At 43.7% G+C, this 25425-nt stretch overlaps 1 protein-coding gene across 2 annotated transcripts; it reads right to left on the bottom strand.

The window, feature by feature from the left end:
• Positions 1 to 1644: 1644 nt before the first annotated feature.
• Positions 1645 to 7020, bottom strand: LOC124669320. Of its 2 annotated transcripts, XM_047205954.1 has the most exons (7): positions 5943 to 7020; positions 5447 to 5765; positions 4508 to 4701; positions 3016 to 3135; positions 2846 to 2936; positions 2256 to 2493; positions 1645 to 2159 (listed from the first exon to the last, which is right to left on the bottom strand). In XM_047205954.1, exons 1-7 carry the CDS (start codon positions 7000 to 7002, stop codon positions 2121 to 2123), a joined length of 2061 nt encoding a protein of 686 aa, XP_047061910.1. In that variant the 5' UTR covers positions 7003 to 7020; the 3' UTR covers positions 1645 to 2120. The 2 variants fall into 2 exon arrangements, with proteins under 2 accessions (XP_047061910.1, XP_047061909.1); XM_047205953.1 differs by having other exon boundaries at positions 1645 to 2493.
• Positions 7021 to 25425: the final 18405 nt, after the last annotated feature.

Below are 25425 nucleotides of genomic sequence, written 5' to 3' on the forward strand. Positions count from 1 at the left end.
CAGAAATAAAATTTAGTGGCGTGACTTGTGTGACGCATGGAATATGCGCCATGAAAAGTCAAAAACATCCGCCACAGATATGTATTTTTCTACTAGTGCAAGGTCGGCTGACCCCTACATAAAGGTTTGTGGTCATCAAACGCACCAAGCCCTACCACTAGACGCACCACCGCCACCTTCCTAGCCAACATCTATCTATCTATCTATCTATATATCTATCTATCTATCGTTGTGTCGAATCTCTACCTACGCCTAGATCTAATATAGTCTGGGATCTTGGAAGCGTTGCGGACATGTTCCACATTTCAGCGCGGTGACTCTTCCCGTGCATGTGGCGTCGTACACTCGATGCTTGATTGTGTGGATCTTCGAGTGGGAGAACATTCTCTCGCGGCTCACCTACGTGTGGAGTCAACAAGTGGCTACCTCAATAACATCATCAACTTCCGCTAGATAATTCGATCGGCGAGAGTACGTCCTCATTGCTTGTCTCTCGCATACAATCTTGGTTATACATGCAACGATCCCACATCCCAAAAGAATAGCCGACAATAACCAAGCTTACAACCAAAAAAAAAAACTATTCCAAAACAATTCCACATGAGAAATCTCTTTTTGCAACTTACACATGCCGCTCCAAGCGCCGCCTTGCATCATTTTCGACGCCGTGAGAGGAGGGCTCCTCAATCTCCACCAACGCATCCTTGGCGGAGGAGAGCTGGCATGTAGCACCATGCCTCTCGTGGGGGTCCCCTTCACAGCAACAGGGAGGGAAGAGGGAGGTGGGCAGCCAGAAGACTTGTAGCAACTATTTGTTGCTGCTGTGCTACGGCGGCAGGAGCAGCTTCGAGTGGCGGACGCATTGCGGCAGCGGCGTCGCCCAGCGAGAGGAGCCTGTCACCACCGCAAGGAGCCACGTTGTGTTAGGGCCCGGTTACATGCGGAGAAAGCGAGCAATCTTCTCCTCTCGATCGGTCGATAGATCAGAAGCATTTTCCTTTCCAAAACAATATACATTGCTAAGTACTCTCCTGCTTAAAGTATTTGACTAAATAGTTGAGCTCACAAGTTTGTTCGTTTTACAACATAAAACATAACAAAAGTACCACGCATGTCTTGCACTGGGAGAAACTAAACCTGCAGACAATAATGTTGCATATGAGGTTAGCGTTGATGCAGAAAATAATGCTGCAAATGTGCATGGTTTCTTCTATTTACTGGCAGTGTGACCGGCTATTCCAGGGCCTGAACTATCCTATGTCAATATATACAAAAGTCTTTCATCACCAACAGCAGCAATGACATCAATTTTTCCACTAGCAAGTTGGAAGTTCAAGCCGCCCTTCTACAGAGGTAAAGAGTCAAAGGAAGAAAACTGATGCACTGACAGCATGGCAGAATGAAAGATGCTAAAGAACAGGAAAACGGCATTTACATGTCAGTTGGCCAGTTTAACTACAGGGGATGATGGAATTCTGATCAACTTTGACAGACAATTTGCAATGCACCTCTAATCATATCATGCACGGTGCATAATGCAGAGAATTGCGGCAAACTGGAACCGAGCATAGTTAAATCAGAATCAATCCATGTGAACACTTCAATTACAGTTAACTTCAGGTAAACAAGAAACCAGTTCATACATGCCAAAATGAAGAGATTCTTCTCTATTATGCAGCTCTGACCAAAACGACAGTTGGCAATTTACATCCAAGTAAATGGGACCATATAGCTCCTACAAAAAAGGGAAAATATAGCCAGCTAAAAGGTTCCACTTCCAGGCATAAGTTACTGACGACAAATAAGGCTAGCAAAGCTGTACTCTACTCTGATAGAGACTCGCCCTCCCATGCTGCAGGATAAACGTCTGACTTGTTTCTGCTATCACCTTTTACAGGTGAAGAATCTTCCATAGGTTTCTTGAGAGAAGGTTCAGCAGAGATCTTCTTGACATTAGATTGTCTGATGCCTTGGCCTGCAGTCTCAAGATCGGTTCAAGAACTACCAGGAGTCTCGATTGTAGCGGTTGTAGACATAGAATTACTTGGTCCATCAATTTTTCAAGTCAAAGATGTAGCTCTGGACACAGCAATGACACGGTTATGCGCACCACTTGGCTTTCAGGTTGGGTCTAATGTTTCTTGTACCAGCTCTTCAAGCTGACTCCAAAACAATGAGAATTGTTTTTGTCTTCAGTTCTTCATACACTACTACTGTTCTAGTAGGTTCATCAGGTGAAAGACTGACTTACTAACCTTCTCCTCTAGTACAGTGGATATGCTACAAAAGACCTCAATCTCGTTGTCCAACAAGGACATTTCTGAACCAAATTCTGCAGCTGATGCATTATCGCCTGTAACAGCCATCAAAGCTTTGTTGGCTCTTATAAGTTTCTGCATACGTGACTTGTACAATAAAGACACCTTTCGAGCGTATGGGAGCGCATCCCGAATCTTGGATGCCGACTTCAGAGCCAGAAATATCTGGAGGTTTCTAGGGCTAAACTAAGGAAATTAACAAAGAATAAGCATAACCTGCAATACAGCATCATTGTCTAACTGAATTCTTCTTCAATGAAAAGTTCATCCGCACACATCTACTAGCATATGAATTTATGCAAATTTAGATACCCATGCAAGATTTCAGTAAGCTCAAATCAATTTGAAGCACACATGTATAATACAATGAAATAACACCCAAAATTTCCAGTCAACTCAGTAAAATGTACCCCTAAAATCCTGAAGATGCATGCTTAGAAGGCACAGCCAACATTGGGTTGAAAGTATGATGCTTCATAGTACTATACGGCACACAATTCATACTGTTATTACCACAAGCAGGATACAGTAAGACAATTCGACAATGGTCAGGCTCAACCAAATGCTCCAAGATGGCTAAAGCTTTGAAGCAAGCACGGAGTGAGTAGTCTATGTCTTCTGCAATTAAAATGTGGGCCATGAGTATCAAGACAATTCACCAATTAAATGCAGGAGTAACTAAGATAACTGAAACTACCTCTTTCCATAGAGACTTCAGCAAGAGCACAAAAGGTTAGAACTTTCTCCATAGGAATGCAAGGACTCTTCTCAAGAATTGCCCTCGCAATATTTAACATTTTCCAGGCCAGATCCAAATCTGAACAAAATCAGAATCATTTGCCCTTAGTTTTTTCTTAAACACACGGCTATAATGTTATTTATAGTGACCTGACGAGATGCTCATGGAACAAGGTCATCAATTATTGTAGCGTGATGTGGGGGCAACACTACAGGAGACGAGGCCCCCATTACGTCAGGCCACACCAGGGAGAGGCAGCCTGCCTACCTTGGCCAGTTGGTCCCCAATATTAGGACTCTTTGTCATTTCCAAAGTTAAAGATTGTAGTTCCTCAGTTGATGGTGTCACCATCTATATACCATTGTTGCATAATATTTGTACCATATACTTGCACAAAAGACAGACAATTCTATGATGTAAACATTAGTTCGTTCAAATACATTGGACAGATAGCCAATTGCTGAATGAAATGAAGGAAATAGTTCATCGATAAATATCTGTTTAAGCAGGCATTGCAAATTCCAAGTGTACAACTAAGCATGGCAGAAAAAAATTAAAAAAATGCTAATAACAGACATATGGTACCAGATCCCACCTGTTCAAAAACCATAATGTGACCAACCAAGAACAGAATTTCTATGAGGGAGTAATAAGAAAAGCCCCTCCGTCCCAAAAATGATGTCTTAACTTTGTGTAGGTACGCATGTATCTAGATGAGTTTTAGTGAGTAGATACATGCAAATCTAGACAAAGTTGAGAGTTGAGTCATCCTTCTTGGGATGGAGGGCGTACTATTCCCCCGTCCTTTATTGTGTGTATTGTGTATTGTGTTGTGTTGTGTTGCACCACTTGTTTCATACACATAGGAATGGCTAATTTTTACGTTGGCTCGCCAAGCCTAACACAACCCTCGTCCTTTACCCGGGCTTGGGACCGGCTATTCCTAAAAGGCACAGGCGGAGTTGCACCACTTGTCTCCGGAATTTTTTAAGGGATCAGTTCATGTTTCCTTATCTAATGCAAAGTTCTCTATTTTCTCACGTCAATTGTACAGTGATAATCCCGCCAAAACCTGGTGTAATTTTCCTTCAATGTGCGTTCTTCAATTTATGTGCCATAAGCTATATGGCTTATATCAAGGAACGGAGGGAGGAATTCATAGCACAAAAATGCTTAGTACTCCGAAAGCCACTTTGATGAAATAGTCTACTACAGAATGATGAGATTAATTCCAGACATTTACTACCCCAAACAAGGCTACTAATTTGCACATGCAATACATCACAAAGAAGTGTTTTACTATATGGACTCCTCAACGTAATTCAATGTATGAAGAGATAAGGTCGTAAATCGTAACCACTATAATGTTAATCAACTACATATATGCAAATTATATAGCATATCGTACAGTGTATATGAATGTATGAAGTAAACGAGTAATGGCGTATACCTTTTCCAGTATCACCTTCCCTAACATTGCTACCAGAGGCCTTTGAGCTTCCAGTATTATCCCTGATGGCTGAACTCTCAACTACGTGTTGATGATGTGGTGCAATCTTCGCTTGAGATTTGCGCAGCAAAGCAATTCCATATTTGTAATATGCGCTAACACACATTGGAGAAAGTCTCCCACAATAGAGCACCCTAGGTGACAACAAAGGAGTAAATTACCAAATTTATGAGTGTGTCATTATTAAGAGTATGGCACAAGACTATGAATGTTAATGTAATCTGAGATAATACAACACAATCAAAATTACACGCAATTATTTAATATGGAGGTGCTAACTCTGTCCATTGTTTATCACCTTCTGTAACAACCGCCGAGAGTGTGATATCCATAGTTAAGTGTGACTTTTAAGCAGCATATAAATAAGCTGCATGGCGATGAAGCATAAAACTGCACTCTGGGCCAGTTATTCTCAACACAGGGTGTCTAAAATATGACTTAGTAGTGTAACAATTTTGATCACAACTGATGATATTTTTTGCAAATTGCAACTCCGGTAAGAATAGTTGACCTGAGTTATATTTAATCAAATATTTAAAACAACCAACACTTCAGAAACATGTACACTTCTCAAATGGATAAACACCAAAAACTGAAGCAAATGCACATTGATTTGGCGTTCGTCACAATTCACAGAGCATAATAAAAGAAGCGTAGGTCCAAACTCCCAAGTATTGCTGCCTAACCAGTTAGAACCTCTTAGACACAATTAAGCTCATCACAGGTACTCTCAAAAGCACAATGCAACTAAGCACATAGAAAAATACCGATAAAGATAACTGGGATAATTGGAAGTTTTGTATCCATAATCCATCTGTATGCACGGTTATGCCAGCTTTTGGACTAAGAGCAGCATGTGGAAGGAAGAGAAACTCTAACCAGCTCTTGAGGGCACGATGCAAAAAATCCTTGGCGTCGACAAAATGCCCCTCCTCGATGGCCTTGGACCCCTTCTCAAACAGCTCTTGCGCATCTTTCTCACCCTTCCATTCCCAATCCTCCACCGAGCCCTCCTCATGCCACCCGCCCTCCTTCCATTCGCAATCCTTTTCTCCCTTGTCTACCCATTTCTCCTTCACATCTCCCACCTCCCCACTTGAGTGCTGCAGCAGCAAATCATGTTGCTCACCTCCGGTCGTCTCAACGATCTCTGAGGAGGAGGCCAGGGTAGATGGAGGCTTTATACCCCCAGATTGATCTGAAAATATAAATTATATATGAAATTGCAATATAACCAATTCGACAGACTCATTCGTGTATACCATCACTCAAATTTCATGTCACTAACAGAAAAATCACTTGGTTTTTACTAAACGGTTCGCAAATCATACAAAGCAAACGTAAACAAGCTTGTACAGGTTTGAGGTGCTAGTACCTGGAGTGTAGAAACTCATGTAGGGAATGACTTGGACCATGCTGTTGGATATCTTCTTAACTCGGCCTGACTTAAGCTCAACTGAGAAGATACCAAGATTTGTCCGCACAAAACATATACCAACTCCATCCACGAACCTAGTGACATGAGTGGGGCGAGATGGTAGCCAGTTCTCGAGCTCCACAACTCTGCTTAGCACCCACTTCACAGTTCCATCTGTGTGAGACTCCATCGACCATAGTTCGAGCCTGGACTCGTGTAAACTGGCACATCCCAGCACACCGTCTTCCGTCCTCATAAGGATATGATTGGCGTTCTGCCACTTGTACATGGCCGGCCAGGTAATCATTGATAGTTCCTGGGTGGACAAGTCATACCGCAGGATAATCGTGCTTGAAGTGCACGGGAAATAGACAGCATTTCCCACATGAGCTTTGGGCCAGCAGATAATGACTTCGAGGAAGGATTCAGGGTGCTCACAAGATGTCACTGGGCTCCAGGCACAAGAATCTGAAGAGTAGACGCAAGCGTGCGCGACCCCGTCTTCATCAGTGCCCACGTAGACCACGAGGAAGGGGCCTCCATGGCAGTCAAGGTGGTCGCAGCCATCGACGGCGCAGAGCACCGCCGCATTGTCTGGGACGGTTACCCAGTCCGCGAACGCCGGGTAGGGCAATTCCCACTTGCGGCGGCCAACGGGGTCCCACACAATGAGGTCCAGGGGTTCGCCGTCCGGGCCGACAGAATTCAAGAGGACACGGCCGTGGCGAGAGTCGAGAACGAAGAGATTGCGGTGGTCGGGGTGAACGGGGAGGAAGGGGGAGGTGGGGGACAAGGGAGTGAACCAGCAGAATACCGTATCGTCGTTCTCGAAGAATCCCAGCAAGGGAGGCGTCCGGTGGAACTCGCGGTAGAGGCGGGGGAAGGCGGAGCCGGTGAGGCGGCTGCGCCAGGGCTTGCAGACGAGAGAGGCGCGGAAGAGGCAGCCGGGATCTTCTGGCGGGAGGCGGAGGAGGATCTCCTCGAGGAGCTCGTCCGGCAGCGGCGGCGGCGGCGGCATGGCCGGTGGAGCCCAGGTTTGGGCCGGAAACGAAGAAGCAACTGCTGGGGGAACGGGCTTCTCTGACGAAGGAAAGTCAGGGAAGTCACACAGAACTAAGAGCGTCTCCAACACACCCGTGGTAGGTTTGTATGGGCCAAAAAAAAGTTATACAACGGCCATTTTCCCAGTTTAAGTGTGTGCGTGATACATCATAAGAGCGTCTCTAGCAGATACGGCATATTTGCCAAAACTGCATAATAACCGCCCGTATGCAGTTTATGGCTAAAAAAACACCCCGAGCAGATCCGCATATCGGTCAAACCTGCAAATATTTTTCCAGGCGTCGGCTTCCGCGCTCGCCAAACCTATATATATGTAGGTTTCGCGGCCGGATGCAGATCGATCTACATCGCGTGCAAGACGTTGGCGCGAAGGAAAATCCCCCTCTCCTTTCTTCCCGCGCGCCGCCGCTGACGTCCAGCTCGCTCCACCGCCGGATTCCACCTCGCCGCGGCTTGCTAGCGCAGCCATGGTGGCCCCTACCTCTGGGAGCGTGCCCCTCTCCGCTGCGCAGGTCGAATCGACCGTCGCCGCGAAACCTACCGCCGGATCCGCCGCCGCCCAGCTCGCTCCCCGCACCGTGGAGGAAGCGGCCAAGCGCAAGCGGCTGGCCACACATGTCCTCACGTCGGCATCCGCCGCCAAGCTTGATCCCCCACCAAGGACCGCGGTGAGGAAGGTCCCCGCCAAGAAGCCCGCGCCGAAGAAGGCCGCCACCAAGAAGCCGCCGCTGAAGAAGAAGGCTTCGATGGAGGCCTTGATGACTGCGCCAACGGCACCCACTCCTCCGCCAGCCGACGGCAACGACACGGCAAGGTACAATTTTTCCCCTCTTTCAACTTGCCGGCGGCGGTGAACACGCGGCAGCTGACACTCTCCCTCGCAGCCGCGCGGCGAACTAGTCGTTCGTCGACATGCTCAACTCGGCGACGATCGACATTGACACGGCACTACTCGGCGGTGATGAGTACGACGAGGCCGCGATGGACTACGAGATGAGGCCCGAGTCCGACGAGGAGGAAGCCGTGGAAGGGTGCGAGGAGGAAGCTGCGGAGGAGTGATACGTCTCAAACGTATTGATGTCTACGGGTGCTTCTATTCTTGTAGACAGTGTTGGGCCTCCAAGAGCAGAGGTTTGTAGAACAGCAGCAAGTTTCCCTTAAGTGGATCACCCAAGGTTTATCGAACTCAGGGAGGAAGAGGTCAAAGATATCCCTCTCATGCAACCCTGCAACCACAAAACAAGAAGTCTCTTGTGTCCCCAACACACCTAATAGGTGCACTAGTTCGGCGAATAGATAGTGAAATACATGTGGTATGAATAAGTATGAGCAGTAGTAACGGCGGCAGAAAAGTGCTTGCTGGCGTGCAGTTGATGGTAGTAATATTGCAGGAAGTAAACAAGCAGTAAAACAGTAAACAAGCAGCGATAGCAGTATTTAGGAACAAGGCCTAGGGATCATACTTTCACTAGTGGACACTCTCAACATTGATCACATAACAGAATAAATAAATAGATGCTAGACTCTACACCCTCTTGTTGGATGATGAACACCACTAACTGTGTAGGATTACACGAACCATCAATGTCGGAGTTAACAAGCTCCACAATATTCAATGTTCATATTTAAATAACCTTAGAGTGCATGACAGATCAACATAACCAAACCAAGTACTAACATAGCATGCACACTGTCACCTTCACACTACGAAAGGAGGAATAGATCACATCAATACTATCATAACAATAGTTAACTTCATAATCTACAAGAGATCACAATCATAACCTACGCCAAGTACTACACGATGCACACACTGTCACCATTACACCGTGCGGGAGGAATAAACTACTTTAATAACATCACTAGAGTAGCACACGGATAAATTGTGATACAAAACACATTGCAATCATAAAGAGATATAAATAAGCACTTCACTATGCCATTCATAACAACGAATAAGTATTCTGTGAAATATAGCCTAAGAGACCCACACGGTGCACACACTCGTCACCTTTACACACGTGGGACAAGGAGTCTCCGGAGATCACATAAGTAAAATCCACTTGACTAGCATAATGACATCTAGATTACAAGCATCATCATATGAATCTCAATCATGTAAGGCAGCTCATGAGATTATTGTATTAAAGTACATAGGAGAGAGATGAACCACATAGCTACCGGTACAGCCCCGAGCCTCGATGGAGAACTACTCCCTCCTCATGGGAGACAACAGCGTTGATGAAGATGGCGGTGGTGTCGATGGAGAAGCCTTCCGGGGCACTTCCCCGTCCCGGCGGCGTGCCGGAACGGAGACTCCTGTCCCCTGGATCTTGGCTTCGCGATGGCGGCGGCTCCGGAAGGTTTTCTCCGGTTTCGTCGAACGTAATAGGGTTTTCGCGACGGAGACTTTAAGTAGGCGGAAGGGCAAGGTCGGTGGAGTCCTGGTGGGGCCACACACTAGGCCGGCGCGGCCGGGGCTTGGGCCGCGCCGCCCTACCGTGTCCCCACCTCGTGGCCCCACTTCGTTTCCCCTTCGGATTTCCGGAAGCTTCGTGGAAAAATAGGACCCCGGGCGTTGATTTCGTCCGATTCCGAGAATATTTCCTTACTAGGATTTCGAAACCAAAAACAGCAGAAAACGACAGAACTGGCCCTTCGGCATCTCGTCAATAGGTTAGTTCCGGAAAACGCATAATAATGACATAAAGTATGCATAAAACATGTAGATATCATCAATAATGTGGCATGGAACATAAGAAATTATCGATACGTCGGAGACGTATCAGCATCCCCAAGCTTAGTTCTCGCTCGTCCCGAGCAGGTAAACGATAACAAAGATAATTTCTGGAGTGACATGCCATCATAACCTTGATCATACTATTGTAAGCATATGTAATGAATGCAGTGATCAAAACAATGGTAATGACATGAGTAAACAAATGAATCATAAAGCAAAGACTTTTCATGAATAGTACTTTCAAGACAAGCATCAATAAGTCTTGCATAAGAGTTAACTCATAAAGCAATAAATCAAAGTAAAGGTATTGAAGCAACACAAAGGAAGATTAAGTTTCAGCGGTTGCTTTCAACTTATAACATGTATATCTCATGGATAGTGTCAATGTAAAGTAATATAACAAGTGCAATATGCAAGTATGTAGGAATCAATGCACAGTTCACACAAGTGTTTGCTTCTTGAGGTGGAGAGAAATAGGTGAACTGACTCAACATAAAAGTAAAAGAAAGGTCCTTCAAAGAGGAAAGCATCGATTGCTATATTTGTGCTAGAGCTTTTATTTTGAAAACATAAAGAGAGCATAAAAGTAAAATTTTGAGAGGTGTTTGTTGTTGTCAACGAATGGTAGTGGGCACTCTAACCCCCTTGCCAGACAAACCTTCAAAAAGCGGCTCCCATGAAGGACGTTATCTCTACCAGCAAGGTAGATCATCCCTCTTCTCTTTTGTTTGCACATGTATTTTAGTTTTATTTATGGATGACACTCCTCCTAACCTTTTGCTTACTCAAGCCATGGCTAACCGAATCCTCGGGTGCCTTCCAACATTCACATACCATGGAGGAGTGTCTATTTTCAAAATTAAGTTGCTTACTGATGAATCAGAGCAAAACATGTGAAGAGAATTATTAATGAAGGTTGATTAATTGGGGGCTGGGAACCCCGCGCCAGCTCTTTTTGCAAAATTATTGGATAAGCGGATGAAGCCACTAGTCCATTGGTGAAAGTTGCCCAACAAGAATGAAAGATAAACACCACATACTTCCTCATGAGCTATAAAACATAGACACAAATCAGAGGTGATAAATTTTGAATTATTTAAAGGTAGCACTCAAGCAATTTACTTTGGAATGGCGGAGAAATACCATGTAGTAGGTAGGTATGGTGGACACAAATGGCATAGTGGTTGGCTCAAGGATTTTGGATGCATGAGAAGTATTCCCTCTCGATACAAGGTTTAGGCTAGCAAGGTTATTTGAAACAAACACAAGGATGAACCGGTACAGACAAAACTCACATAAAAGACATATTGTAAACATTATAAGACTCTACACCGTCTTCCTTGTTGTTCAAAACTCAATACTAGAAATTATCTAGACTTTAGAGAGACCAAATATGCAAACCAAATTTTAGCAAGCTCTATGTATTTCTTCATTAATAGGTGCAAAGTATATGATGCAAGAGCTTAAACATGAGCACAACAATTGCCAAGTATCAAATTATTCAAGACATTTTAGAATTACTACATGTAGCATTTCCCGATTCCAACCATATAACAATGAATGAAATAGTTCAACTTTCGCAATGAACATTAAAGATAAAGCTAAGAACATATTTGTTCATACGAAACAGCGGAGCGTGTCTCTCTCCCACACAAGCATGATGGATCAGATCTTATTCAAACACAAAACAAAAATAAAAGCACACGGACGCTCCAAGTAAAGTACATAAGATGTGATCTGAATAAAAATATAGTTTCAAGAGAAGAAACCCGATAAGTTGTCGATGAAGAAGGGGATGCCTTGGGCATCCCCAAGCTTAGATGCTTGAGTCTTCTTGAAATATGCAGGGATGAACCACGGGGGCATCCCCAAGCTTAGACTTTTCACTCTTCTTGATCATAGTATATCATCCTCCTCTCTTGACCCTTGAAAACTTCCTCCGCACCAAACTCGAAACAAACTCATTAGAGGGTTAGTGCATAATCAAAAATTCAAATGTTCAGAGGTGACACAATCATTCTTAACACTTCTGGACATTGCCCAAAGCTACTGGACATTAATGGAACAAAGAAATTCATCCAACATAGCAAAAGAGGCAATGCGAAATAAAAGGCAGAATCTGTCAAAACAGAATAGTTCGTAAAGACGAATTTTAAAGTGGCACCAGACTTGCTCAGATGAAAATGCCCAAATTAAATGAAAGTTGCGTACATATCTGAGGATCACTCACGTAAATTGGCATAATTTTCTGAGTTACCTACAGAAAATTAGGCCCAGATTCGTGATAGCAAGAAATCTATTTCTGCGCAGTAATCCAAATCTAGTATGAACCTTACTATCAAAGACTTTACTTGGCACAACAATGCAACAAAACTAAGATAAGGAGAGGTTGCTACAGTAGTAACAACTTCCAAGACACAAATACAAAATAAAAGTACTGTAACAAAATAAACACATGGGTTATCTCCCAAGAAGTTCTTTCTTTATAGCCATTAAGATGGGCTCAGCCGTTTTAATGATGCACTCGCAAGAAATAAGAGTTAAAGCAAAAGAGAGCATCAAGAAGCAAATTCAAAACACATTTAAGCCTAACATGCTTCCTATGAAAAGGAATCTTATACACAAATGAATTCATGAAGAACAAAGTGACAAGCATAAGAGGATAAAACACGAGTAACTTCAAAAATTTCAGCATATAGAGAGGTGTTTTAGTAACATGAAAATTTCTACAACCATATTTTCCTCTCTCATAATAATTTTCAGAGGCATCATGAACAAACTCAACAATATAAGTATCACATAAAGCATTCTTATCATGAGTCTCATGCATAAAATTATTACTCTCCACATAGGCATAATCAATTTTATTAGTTGTAGTGGGAGCAAATTCAATAAAGTAGCTATCATTATTATTCTCATCATCAAATATAGGAGGCATAATATAATCATAATCAAATTTATCCTCCATAACAGGCGGTACTAAAAGATCAATATCATTATAATCATCATAAATAGGAGGCAAAGTATCATCAAAGTAAATTTTCTCCTCAATGCTTGGGGGACTAAAAATATCATGCTCATCAAAGCCAGCTTCCCCAAGCTTAGAATTTTCCATATCATTAGCAACAATGGTGTTCAAAGCGTTCATACTAATATGTTCCATAGGTTTTTTAATTTTCGCATCAAACCATCCATGTCTTAAATCAGGAAATAGAATAAGAAGCTCATTGTTGTCCATTATGCCTAACTAGTGTAAACAAGAAACAAAAAGATACAATTGCAGGATCTAAAGGAAATAGCTTTGAGCACACACACAACGGCAACAGAAAAGTACTTAGTACCTGGGACCGGAGTATGAGTGCCTTTTACCTTTCCTCCCCGGCAACGGCGCCAGAAAAGTGCTCGATGTCTACGGGTGCTTCTATTCTTGTAGACAGTGTTGGGCCTCCAAGAGCAGAGGTTTGTAGAACAGCAGCAAGTTTCCCTTAAGTGGATCACCCAAGGTTTATCGAACTCAGGGAGGAAGAGGTCAAAGATATCCCTCTCATGCAACCCTGCAACCACAAAACAAGAAGTCTCTTGTGTCCCCAACACACCTAATAGGTGCACTAGTTCGGCGAAGAGATAGTGAAATACAGGTGGTATGAATAAGTATGAGCAGTAGTAACGGCGGCAGAAAAGTGCTTGCTGGCGTGCAGTTGATGGTAGTAATATTGCGGGAAGTAAACAAGCGAGTAAAACAAGTAAACAAGCAGCGATAGCGATATTTAGGAACAAGGCCTAGGGATCATACTTTCACTAGTGGACACTCTCAACATTGATCACATAACAGAATAAATAAATAGATGCTAGACTCTACACCCTCTTGTTGGATGATGAACACCACTAACCGTGTAGGATTACACGAACCCTCAATGCCGGAGTTAACAAGCTCCACAATATTCAATGTTCATATTTAAATAACCTTAGAGTGCATGACAGATCAACATAACCAAACCAAGTACTAACATAGCATGCACACTGTCACCTTCACACTACGAAAGGAGGAATAGATCACATCAATACTATCATAGCAATAGTTAACTTCATAATCTACAAGAGATCACAATCATAACCTACGCCAAGTACTACACGATGCACACACTGTCACCATTACACCGTGCAGGAGGAATAAACTACTTTAATAACATCACTAGAGTAGCACACGGATAAATTGTGATACAAAACACATTGCAATCATAAAGAGATATAAATAAGCACTTCACTATGCCATTCATAACAGCGAATAAGTATTCTGTGAAATATAGCCTAAGAGACCCACACGGTGCACACACTCGTCACCTTTGCACACGTGGGACAAGGAGTCTCCGGAGATCACATAAGTAAAATCCACTTGACTAGCATAATGACATCTAGATTACAAGCATCATCATATGAATCTCAATCATGTAAGGCAGCTCATGAGATTATTGTATTGAAGTACATAGGAGAGAGATGAACCACATAGCTACCGGTACAGCCCCGAGCCTCGATGGAGAACTACTCCCTCCTCATGGGAGACAGCAGCGTTGATGAAGATGGCGGTGGTGTCGATGGAGAAGCCTTCCGGGGCACTTCCCCATCCCGGCGGCGTGCCGGAACAGAGACTCCTGTCCCCCAGATCTTGGCTTCGCGATGGCGGCGGCTCTGGAAGGTTTTCTCTGGTTTCGTCGAATGTAATAGGGTTTTCGCGACGGAGACTTTAAGTAGGCGGAAGGGCAAGGTCGGTGGAGTCCTGGTGGGGCCACACACTAGGTCGGCGCGGCCAGGGCTTGGGCCGCGCCGCCCTACTGTGTCCCCACCTCGTGGCCCCACTTCGTTTCCCCTTCGGACTTCTGGAAGCTTCGTGGAAAAATAGGACCCTGGGCGTTGATTTCGTCCGATTCCGAGAATATTTCCTTACTAGGATTTCGAAACCAAAAACAGCAGAAAACAAGAATCGGCCCTTCGGCATCTCGTCAATAGGTTAGTTCCGGAAAACGCATAATAATGACATAAAGTATGCATAAAACATGTAGATATCATCAATAATGTGGCATGGAACATAAGAAATTATCGATACGTCGGAGACGTATCACGTATCTATAATTTCTTATGTTCCATGCTACTTTTATAACAATACTCACATGTTTTATACACACTTTATGTCATTATTATGCATTTTCCGGCACTAACCTATTGACGAGATGCCAAAGAGCCAGTTACCGTTTTCTGCTGTTTTTGGTTTCAGAAATCCTACGAAGGAAATATTCTCGGAATTGGACGAAATCAACGCCCAGGGTCTTATTTTTCCACGAAGCTTCCAGAAGACCGAAGGGGATACGAAGTTGGGCCACGAGGGCCCGTAACCATAGGGCGGCGTGGCCAGCATGGGGCCCGCACCGGCCTATGGTGTGGGGCCCCCGCGCCGCCTCCAACCCTACCCTTCTGCCTACTTATAGCCTTCGTCGCGAAACCCCTGTACCGAGAGCCACGATAAGGAAAAAGTTCCAGAGACGCCGCCACCGCCAATTCCATCTCGGGGGATTCAGGAGATCGCCTCCGGCACCCTGCCGGAGAGGGGAATCATCTCCCGGAGGACTCTTCATCACCATGATCGCCTCCGGATTGATGCGTGAGTATTTCACCCCTGGACTATGGGTCCATAGCAGTAGCTAGATGGTTGTCTTCTCCTCATTGTGCTATCATGTTAGATCTTGTGAGCTGCCTATCATGATCAAGATCATCTATTTGTAATGCTACATGTTGTGTTTGTTGGGATCCGATGAATATGGAATACTATGTCAAGTTGATTATCAATCTATCATATATGTGTTGTTTATGTTCTTGCATGCTCTCCGTTGCTAGTAGAGGCTCTGGCCAAGTTGATACTTGTAACTCCAAGAGGGAGTATGTATGCTCGATAGTGGGTTCATGCCTCCATTGAATCTGGGACAGTGACAGAAAGTTCTAAGGTTGTGGATGTGCTGTTGCCACTAGGGATAAAACATCAATGCTTTGTCTAAGGATATTTGTGTTGATTACATTACGCACCATACTTAATGCAATTGTCTGTTGTTTGCAACTTAATACTGGAAGGGGTGCGGATGCTAACCCGAAGGTGGACTTTTTAGGCATAGATGCATGCTGGATAGCGGTATATGTACTTTGTCGTAATGCCCTGATTAAATCTCATAGTAGTCATCGTGATATGTATGTGCATTGTTATGCCCTCTCTATTTGTCAATTGCCCAACTATAATTTGTTCACCCAACATGCTATTTATCTTATGGGAGAGACACCACTAGTGAACTGTGGACCCCGGTCCATTCTTTTACATCTGAAATACAATCTACTCGCAATACTTGTTCTTTACTCGTTCTTCGTAAACAAACATCATTTTCCACACCATACGTTTAATCCTTTGTTTACAGCAAGCCGGTGAGATTGACAACCTCACTGTTACGTTGGGGCAAAGTACTTTGATTGTGTTGTGCAGGTTCCACGTTGGCGCCGGAATCCCTGTTGTTGCACCGCACTACACTCCGTCACCAACAACCTTCACGTGTTCCTTGACTCCTACTGGTTCGATAACCTTGGTTTCATACTGAGGGAAAACTCGCTGCTGTACGCATCACACCTTCCTCTTGGGGTTCCCAACGGACGTGTGTTAACTACCACGCCAACAGCAAGGATTTTTCTGGCGCCGTTGCCGGGGAGATCAAGACACGCTGCAAGGGGAGTCTCCCACATCCAATCTCTTTACTTTGTTTTTGTCTTGCTTTACTTTATTTTATTTACTGCTTGGTTTCTTCTCTATATCAAAAATACAAAAAAATTAGTTACTGGTTTTACTTTATTTACTGTCTTGTTTGCGTTCTCTATATTAAAAACACAAAAAAATTAGTTACTTGCATTTACTTTATTTAGTTTGCTTTATTTACTACTGCTAAAATGAATACTCCTGAGAATACTAAGTTGTGTGACTTCACTAGCACAAATAATAATGATTTCGTATGCACACCTATTGCTCCACTCGCTACTACAGCAGAATTTTTTGAAATTAAACCTGCTTTACTAAATCTTGTTATGAGAGAGCAATTTTCTGGTGTTAGTTCCGATGATGCTCGCTGCCCATCTTAATAATTTTGTTGAACTTTGTGAAATGCAAAAGTATAAGGATGTAGATGGTGACATTATAAAATTGAAATTGTTTCCTTTCTCCTTAAGAGGAAGAGCTAAAGATTGGTTGCTATCTTTGCCTAAGAACAGTATTGATTCATGGACTAAATGTAAAGATGCTTTCATTGGTAGATATTATCCTCCTGCTAAAATTATATCTTTGAGAAGTAGCATTATGAATTTTAAGCAATTGGATAATGAACATGTTGCCAAAGCATGGGAAAGAATGAAATCTTTGGTAAAGAATTGCCCTACCCATGGACTAACTACTTGGATGATCATCCAAACCTTCTATGCAGGATTAAATTTTTCTTCGCGGAACCTATTGGATTCAGCTGCTGGAGGTACTTTTATGTCCATCACTTTGGGGGTGGCAACAAAGCTTCTTGATAATATGATGATTAATTACTCTGAATGGCACACTGAAAGGGCTCCACAAGGTAAGAAGGTAAATTCTGTTGAAGAAACCTCCTCCTTGAGTGATAAGATTGAGGTGATTATGTCTATGCTTGTGAATGGTAGATCTAATGTTGATCCTAATAATGTTCCTTTAGCTTCATTGGTTGCCCAAGAAGAGCATGTTTATGTGAACTTCATTAAAAGAATAATTTCAACAACAATGCTTATAGGAATAATTCTGGTAACAACTATAGGCCATATCCTTCTAATAATGGCAATGGTTATGGTAATTCTTACAACAATAATAGGAGTGTACCCTCTGGTCTTGAAGCCATGCTTAAAGAATTTATTAGTACACAAACTGCTTTTAACAAATCTGTTGAAGAAAAGCTTGATAAAATTGATATTCTTGCTTCTAAGGTTGATAGTCTTGCCTCTGATGTCGATCTTTTAAAATTGAAAGTTATGCCTAATGAAGATAAAGATATTAAGTCATTTGCTACAGCAAACGCCATACAAGTTCGAATTAATGAAAATATTAGATTGATGGCTGAATTGCATGCTAGGTGGGAAAGAGAAGAAAACGAAAAACTTGCTAAAGAGAATAATGTAGCTAAAGTTTGGACTATTACCACCACTAGTAATGTTGATGCTCCACATGTTGCTAAACCTCCTACTATCAATGATAAAATAATTGGTGTTGGCAATGTTTCTACTCCTAGTGCAAAGCGTGCAAAGCTGCCTGAAACTGTTTGTGATAAAACTGCTGAAATTTTTCAAAATATTGGGGACAATGATCCCATTGTTGTAGACCATAATGGTTTAGATTTTGATGATTGCCACATCTCTGAAGTTATAAAGTTCTTACAAAAACTTGCTAGAAGTCCTAATGCTACTGCTATAAATTTGGCCTTCACAAAACATATTACAAATGCTCTCATAAAAGCTAGAGAAGATAAACTAAAACTTGAAACTTATATTCCTAGAAAGTTAGAAGATGGTTGGGAGCCCATCATTAAAATGAGGGTCAATGATTTTGATTGTAATGCTTTATGTGATCTTGGTGCAAGTATTTCTGTTATGCCTAAGAAAATCTATAATATGCTTGACTTGCCACCATTGAAAAATTGTTATTTGGATGTTAATCTTGCTGATAATTCTACAAAGAAACCTTTGGGGAGGATTGATAATGTTCGCATTATGGTTAACAATAACCTTGTCCCCGTTGATTTTGTTGTCTTGGATATTGAATGCAATGCATCTTGTCCCATTATATTGGGAAGACCTTTTCTTCGAACTGTTGGTGCTACTATTGATATGAAGGAAGGTAATATTAAGTATCAATTTCCTCTCAAGAAAGGTATGGAACACTTCCCTAGAAAGAGAATGAAGTTACCTTATGATTCTATTATTAGAACAAATTATGATGTTAATGCTTCATCTCTTGATGTTACTTGATTCACACTTTCTGCGCCTAGCTGAAAGGCGTTAAAGAAAAGCGCTTATGGAAGACAATCCATTATTTTACTTCTGCACTTTTGTTTTATATTTGAGTCGTGGAAGTTGTTACTACTGTAGCAACCTCTCCTTATCTTTATTTTATTGCATTGTTGTGCCAAGTAAAGTCTTTGATAGTAATGTCGATACTAGATTTGGATTACTGCGCAGAAACAGATTTCTTGCTGTCACGAAATTTAGCAGCCCCATCTGTAGGTAGCTCAGAAAATTCTGCCAATTTACGTGCGTGATCCTCAGATATGTACGCAACTTTCATTCAAAATGAGCTTTTTCATCTGAGCAAGTTAAGTGCCCCAGAAAAATTCGTCTTTACGGACTGTTCTGTTTTGACAGATTCTGGCTTTTATTTCGCATTGCCTGTTTTGCTATGTTTGATGGATTTCTTTGTTCCATTAACTTTCAGTAGCTTTGTGCAATGTCCAGAAGTGTTAAGAATGATTATGTCACCTCTGAATATATGAATTTTCAATTATGCACTAACCCTCTAATGAGTTTGTTTCGAGTTTGGTGTGGAGGAAGTTTTCAAGGGTCAAGAGAGGAGGATGATACAATATGATCAAGAAGAGTGAAAAGTCTAAGCTTGGGAATGCCCCCGTAGTTCATACCTGCATATTTCAAGAAGACTCAAGCATCTAAGCTTGGGGATGCCCAAGGCATCCCCTTCTTCATCGATAACTTATCAGGTCACCTCTAGTGAAACTATATTTTTATTCAGTCACATCTTATGTGCTTTACTTGGAGCGTCTGTTTGCTTTTGTTTTTGTTTTTGTTTGAATAAACTCGGATCCTAGCATTCCTTGTGTGGGAGAAAGACACGCTCCGTTGTTGCATATGAACACATGTGTTCTTAGCTTTACTTTTAATGTTCATGGCGAAGGTTGAAACTGCTTCGTTCATTGATATATGGTTGGAAACGAAAAATGCTTCATGTGGTAATTGGTATAATGTCTTGAATAATTTGATACTTGGCAATTGTTGTGCGCATATAGATTATGTTTAAGCTCTTGCATCATGTACTTTGCACCTATTAATGAAGAACTACATAGAGCTTGTTAAAATTTGGTTTGCATGATTGGTCTCTCTAAGTCTAGATATTTTCTGGTTAAGGTGTTTGAACAACAAGGAAGACAAGTGTAGAGTCTTATAATGCTTGCAATATGTTCTTATGTAAGTTTTGCTGTACCGGTTTATACTTGAGTTTGCTTCAAACAACCTTGCTAGCCTAAACCTTGTATTGAGAGGGAATTCTTCTCGTGCATCCAAATCCTTGAGCCAAAAACTATGCCATTTGTGTCCACCATACCTACCTACTACATGGTATTTTTCTGCCATTCCAAAGTACATTACTTGAGTGCTACCTTTAAAATTCTATTCTTTGTCTTTGCAATATATAGCTCATGGAAAAATAGCCTTAAAAACTATTGTGGTAAAGAATATGTAGCTTATGTATCTTATTTCTTATAAGTTGCTTGTTGAGCGGTAACCATGTTTCTGGGGACGCCATCAACTTTTACACCTTTGTTGAATATCATGTGAGTTGCTATGCATGTTCGTCTTGTCTGAAGTAAGGGCGATTTTCATGATCAAATGGTTTGAGTATGCATATTGTTAGAGAAGAACATTGGGCCGCTAACTAAAGCCATGAATCATGGTGGAAGTTTCAGTTTGGACACTAATCCTCAATCTCTTATGAGAATATTATCCGTTGTTGAATGCTTAAGCATTAAAAGAGGAGTCCATTATCCGTTTTCTATGTTGTCCCGGTATGGATGTCTAAGTTGAGAATAATCAAAAGCGAGAAATCCAATGCGAACTTTCTCCTTAGACCTCTGTACAGGCGGCATAGAGGTACCCCTTTGTGACACTTGGTTGAAACATATGTATGCAATCATAATCCGTGTTAATCCAAGCTAATTAGAACAAGGTGCGAGCACTATTGGTATTCTATGCATGAGGCTTGCAACTTATAGGATGTCTTATACATAACACATATGAATTATTACTACCGTTGACAAAATTGTTTCTATGTTTTCAAAATGAAAAGCTCTAGCACAAAAATAGTAATCCATGCTTCCCTCTGCGAAGGGCCATTCTTTTACTTTATGTTGAGTCGGTTTACCTACTTCTTTCTATCTTAGAAGCAAACACTTGTGTCAACTGTGTGCATTGATTCTTACATGTTTACTTATTGCACTTGTTATATTGCTTTATGTTGACAATTATCCATGAGATATACATGTTGAAGTTGAAAGCAACCGCTGAAACTTATATCTTCCTTTGTGTTGCTTCAAAGCTTTCTACTAAGAATTTATTGCTTTATGAGTTAACTCTTATGCAAGTCTTATTGATGCTTGTCTTGAAAGTACTATTCATGAAAAGTCTTTGCTATATGATTCAGTTGTTTAATCATTGTCTTTACCATTGCTTCGAATCGCTGCATTCATCTCATATGCTTTACAATAGTATTGATCAAGATTATGATAGCATGTCACTTCAGAAATTATCATTGTTATCGTTTACCTACTCGAGGGCGAGTAGGAACTAAGCTTGGGGATGCTTGATACGTCTCAAACGTATCTATAATTTCTTATGTTCCATGCTACTTTTATGACAATACTCACATGTTTTATACACACTTTATGTCATTATTATGCATTTTCCGGCACTAACCTATTGACAAGATGTCAAAGAGCCGATTCTTGTTTTCTGCTGTTTTTGGTTTCAGAAATCCTACAAAGGAAATATTCTCGGAATTGGACGAAATCAACGCCCAGGGTCTTATTTTTCCACGAAGCTTCTAGAAGACCGAAGGGGATACGAAGTGGGGCCACAAGGGCCCGTAACAATAGGGCGGCGCGGCCAGCATGGGGCCCGCACCGGCCTATGGTGTGGGGCCCCCGCGCCGCCTCCAACCCTACCCTTCTGCCTACTTATAGCCTTCGTCGCGAAACCCCTGTACCGAGAGCCACGATACGGAAAAAGTTCTAGAGACGCCGCCGCCGCCAATCCCATCTCGGGGGATTCAGGAGATCGCCTCCGGCACCCTGCCGGAGAGGGGAATCATCTCCCGGAGGACTCTTCATCACCATGATCGCCTCCGGATTGATGCGTGAGTAGTTAACCCCTGGACTATGGGTCCATAGCAATAGCTAGATGGTTGTCTTCTCCTCATTGTGCTATCATGTTAGATCTTGTGAGCTGCCTATCATGATCAAGATCATCTATTTGTAATGCTACATGTTGTGTTTGTTGGGATTCGATGAATATGGAATACTATGTCAAGTTGATTATCAATCTATCATATATGTGTTGTTTATGTTCTTGCATGCTCTCCGTTTCTAGTAGAGGCTCGGCCAAGTTGATACTTGTAACTCCAAGAGGGAGTATTTATGCTCGATAGTGGGTTCATGCCTCCATTGAATCCGGGACGGTGACGGAAAGTTCTAAGGTTGTGGATGTGCTATTGCCACTAGGGATAAAACATCAATGCTTTGTCTAAGGATATTTGTGTTGATTACATTACGCACCATACTTAATGCAATTGTCCGTTGTTTGCAACTTAATACTGGAAGGGGTGCGGATGCTAACCCGAAGGTGGACTTTTTAGGCATAGATGCATGTCTGGATAGCGGTCTATGTACTTTGTCGTAATGCCCCGATTAAATCTCATAGTAGTCATCGTGATATGTATGTGCATTGTTATGCCCTCTCTATTTGTCAATTGCCCAACCGTAATTTGTTCACCCAACATGCTATTTATCTTATGGGAGAGACACCACTAGTGAACTGTGGACCCCGGTCCATTCTTTACATCTGAAATACAATCTATCGCAATACTTGTTCTTTACTGTTCTTCGTAAACAAACATCATTTTCCACACCATACGTTTAATCCTTTGTTTACAGCAAGCCGGTGAGATTGACAACCTCACTGTTACGTTGTGGCAAAGTACTTTGATTGTGTTGTGCAGGTTCCACGTTGGCGCCGGAATCCCTGGTGTTGCACCGCACTACACTCCCTCACCAACAACCTTCACGTGTTCCTTGACTCCTACTGGTTCGATAACCTTGGTTTCATACTGAGGGAAAACTCGCTGCTGTACGCATCACACCTTCCTCTTGGGGTTCCCAACGGACGTGTGTTAACTACCACGCCAACAGCAAGGAGATCACTCAAGAGGAAGCTGCCGATGTGTTGATCAACCCTGCCACTGCCCCGACGGAGAGGGTCTCGATCCGCACGGCCAACTACAGCGAGGTGGAAGACACATATCTGATCAGGGAGTGGGAGTCGGTGTCAATCGATGCCATGACCGACACCGATCAGACCGGCAAGCGGTACGTACTGGCACAGGATTGAGGATGCGTTCTTCCAGAACATGCCGCCCAATGCATTGACGGCATCGCGCACCTACCGATCCTTGCAAGGTCGATGGGACGCCATCAAGAGCACGGTGAGCCGTTGGAGTGGCTGCCTTGAGCAAGTGAGGAATTCTCCTCCGAGCGGCACCAACGTCGATGATTGGGATGCCATTGCAATGGAGAGGTACAAGCAGATGCCGACATCAAAAGGAAAGGCGTTCTCGCTACACCATTGTTGGAAGCTGCTCGAGCATAGTGAGAAGTGGAAGCTGCGGGACAAGGAAGCACCACCGGCGAGGGGAACCCTTGAGCGATTGGATGATGACGAGGATGATGTGAACGCAACCAAGAGAAACTCGGGGAGGCCGGATGGAAACAAGAGGGCGAAAGACAAGTTGCGGAAGGAAGCCGAGGCCGCCGGTTTGAGAGACAAGATCGACGAGATGCTGAGGTCCAAGGAGTTGCTCGTCAACAAGGCCTTGGCGGAGAAGAGGGCTATAGCCGAGATGAAGAGCCAAGAGAAGCAAGCCAAGTGGGAGATCCTTCGACAAGATGAGATGCGCAAGGCAGCCGTGGAGGAGAAGAGGGCTATGGCCGAGGAGAACCGCGCCATGGCCGAGCTCATCGCACAGGAGAACAAAGTGATGATGATGGATCCATCCACCATGGATGCCTTAACCAAGGAATGGTGGGACTTGTCAAGGATGGAGATCTTGGCAAGAAGGAGAGCAGCGGCGGCGGCTCGAGCTGCTACGGAGGAGGCGGTGTCGACGGCGGCAGCTGCAGCGGCGAATGGTGGTGATGGCGGCGTCGACAACTCGCCGTCGCCTTGATCTTCATTGATTTGCATCGCCGGTACCTTTTTTGTGTCGCATTGTCATCGTGAACACCTGTATCATTTCATCGAACACTTGTGTCGCGAGTTCCAAACATTTCATCGAGCTGTGTCATTTCGTCGAACACCGGTTTTGCAGTCTATGTCGAACACCACGCTTTTTTCGGCCTGCAAATCACGTTTTTCTCGGCCTGCATCTGCGTGTTTGCGGTTTGCGGGTTGGCGTACCTGCTAGAGATGCTCTAAGAGCATCTCCACCAGCGCTCCTCAAATAGTCACCGACACTTCCGTATGGAGGACGCCGGCACTGCATTCTCTATTTGGGGAGTTGTTTTTACACCGACGTCCCTAAACCGGCTGCCCCGATGGGATTTTTTTACATAAACTAAATATTTATACTTGTAGTTTCATTTTAATGTCATTCAGATCAAGGAAATGAATAGTATTTTCGGGAAAATCCGAGTAAAACATTATTCACTCCTCGATCCCGGATGACATGTGAAACATGCTTCATCTCTAGCCTACTACCTACTGGCCACCCGGCTCTATGGAGGTGGACGATCGCCCGCTGCTCTCTCTGGTGCTCTCTCCCCTGCTCCTCTGTCGTCGATCCCCCGCTGCTCTCTCTGCCACGAACGTCAAGTAGGCGGCTCTATCCGCGGCCACCGCCTCCTGACGCAGCTGCTGCTCCAGTTCCTCCCGCTGCCGACGGTGATCCAACTCCTGCCTTCGTAGCTGGAGGTGCATCTCCGCCAAACGCCGCCGCTGGTAGATTTCATCCTGACGCTGCTGCTCCTCCCGCATCAACCGCCGCAGCGCAAGCTGCTCCTACCCCTGCTGCTGGCGCACCTCCCACCGGCGTTGCCGTCGCGCCTCCTCCCGGTGTCGCCGCTCCGCCTCCTGGTCCTGCCGCTCGTCCGCAACAAAGGCATCTACGGTCGAAGCTAGCGCCGCCTCCTCCCACGCCTCGTACTCTGCGAGCTGCGGGTCCTCCTCCACGACTTCTACGGCCACCTCTAGCGCCGCCTCCCACGAATCGAACATTGTGGTATTTTTTAGTGTTTAGATTTTTGCACCAATGAGGCGGGGAGGAGGGATAATATAGACCGGCGGCGAGGCAGAAAACCTCCCGCGCGGCGTTGTGGCGGGAAAGGTTCCAGCCCGGCATCGTGGCGGTAAAATCTCCCGCGCAGAGCCCTGGTGTCACTGACAGTCGCTCCCACGCCCAAAAAAATTCACCTCGCGAGGCGCCGGCGCGCCCGATTCGCGCTCTTCGCCAACGGGCCAGCATGGGGTTGCCGGTGCTTCTATTGGGATCGAAAAAGC

This window comes from Lolium rigidum, chromosome 7 (genome assembly GCF_022539505.1).
Source record: "Lolium rigidum isolate FL_2022 chromosome 7, APGP_CSIRO_Lrig_0.1, whole genome shotgun sequence".
NCBI lineage: Eukaryota > Viridiplantae > Streptophyta > Magnoliopsida > Poales > Poaceae > Lolium > Lolium rigidum.

Coding starts and splice junctions, on each gene's coding strand:
- LOC124669320 (XM_047205953.1), bottom strand. CDS start 7,002: ATGCCGCCGCCGCCGCCGCTGCCGGACGAGCTCCTCGAGGAGATCCTC. Junction 4,702..5,446: donor CATCGTGCCCTCAAGAGCTG/GTTAGAGTTTCT, acceptor GTTGTCACCTAG/GGTGCTCTATTGTGGGAGAC. Junction 2,937..3,015: donor TGAAGTCTCTATGGAAAGAG/GTAGTTTCAGTT, acceptor TTTTAATTGCAG/AAGACATAGACTACTCACTC.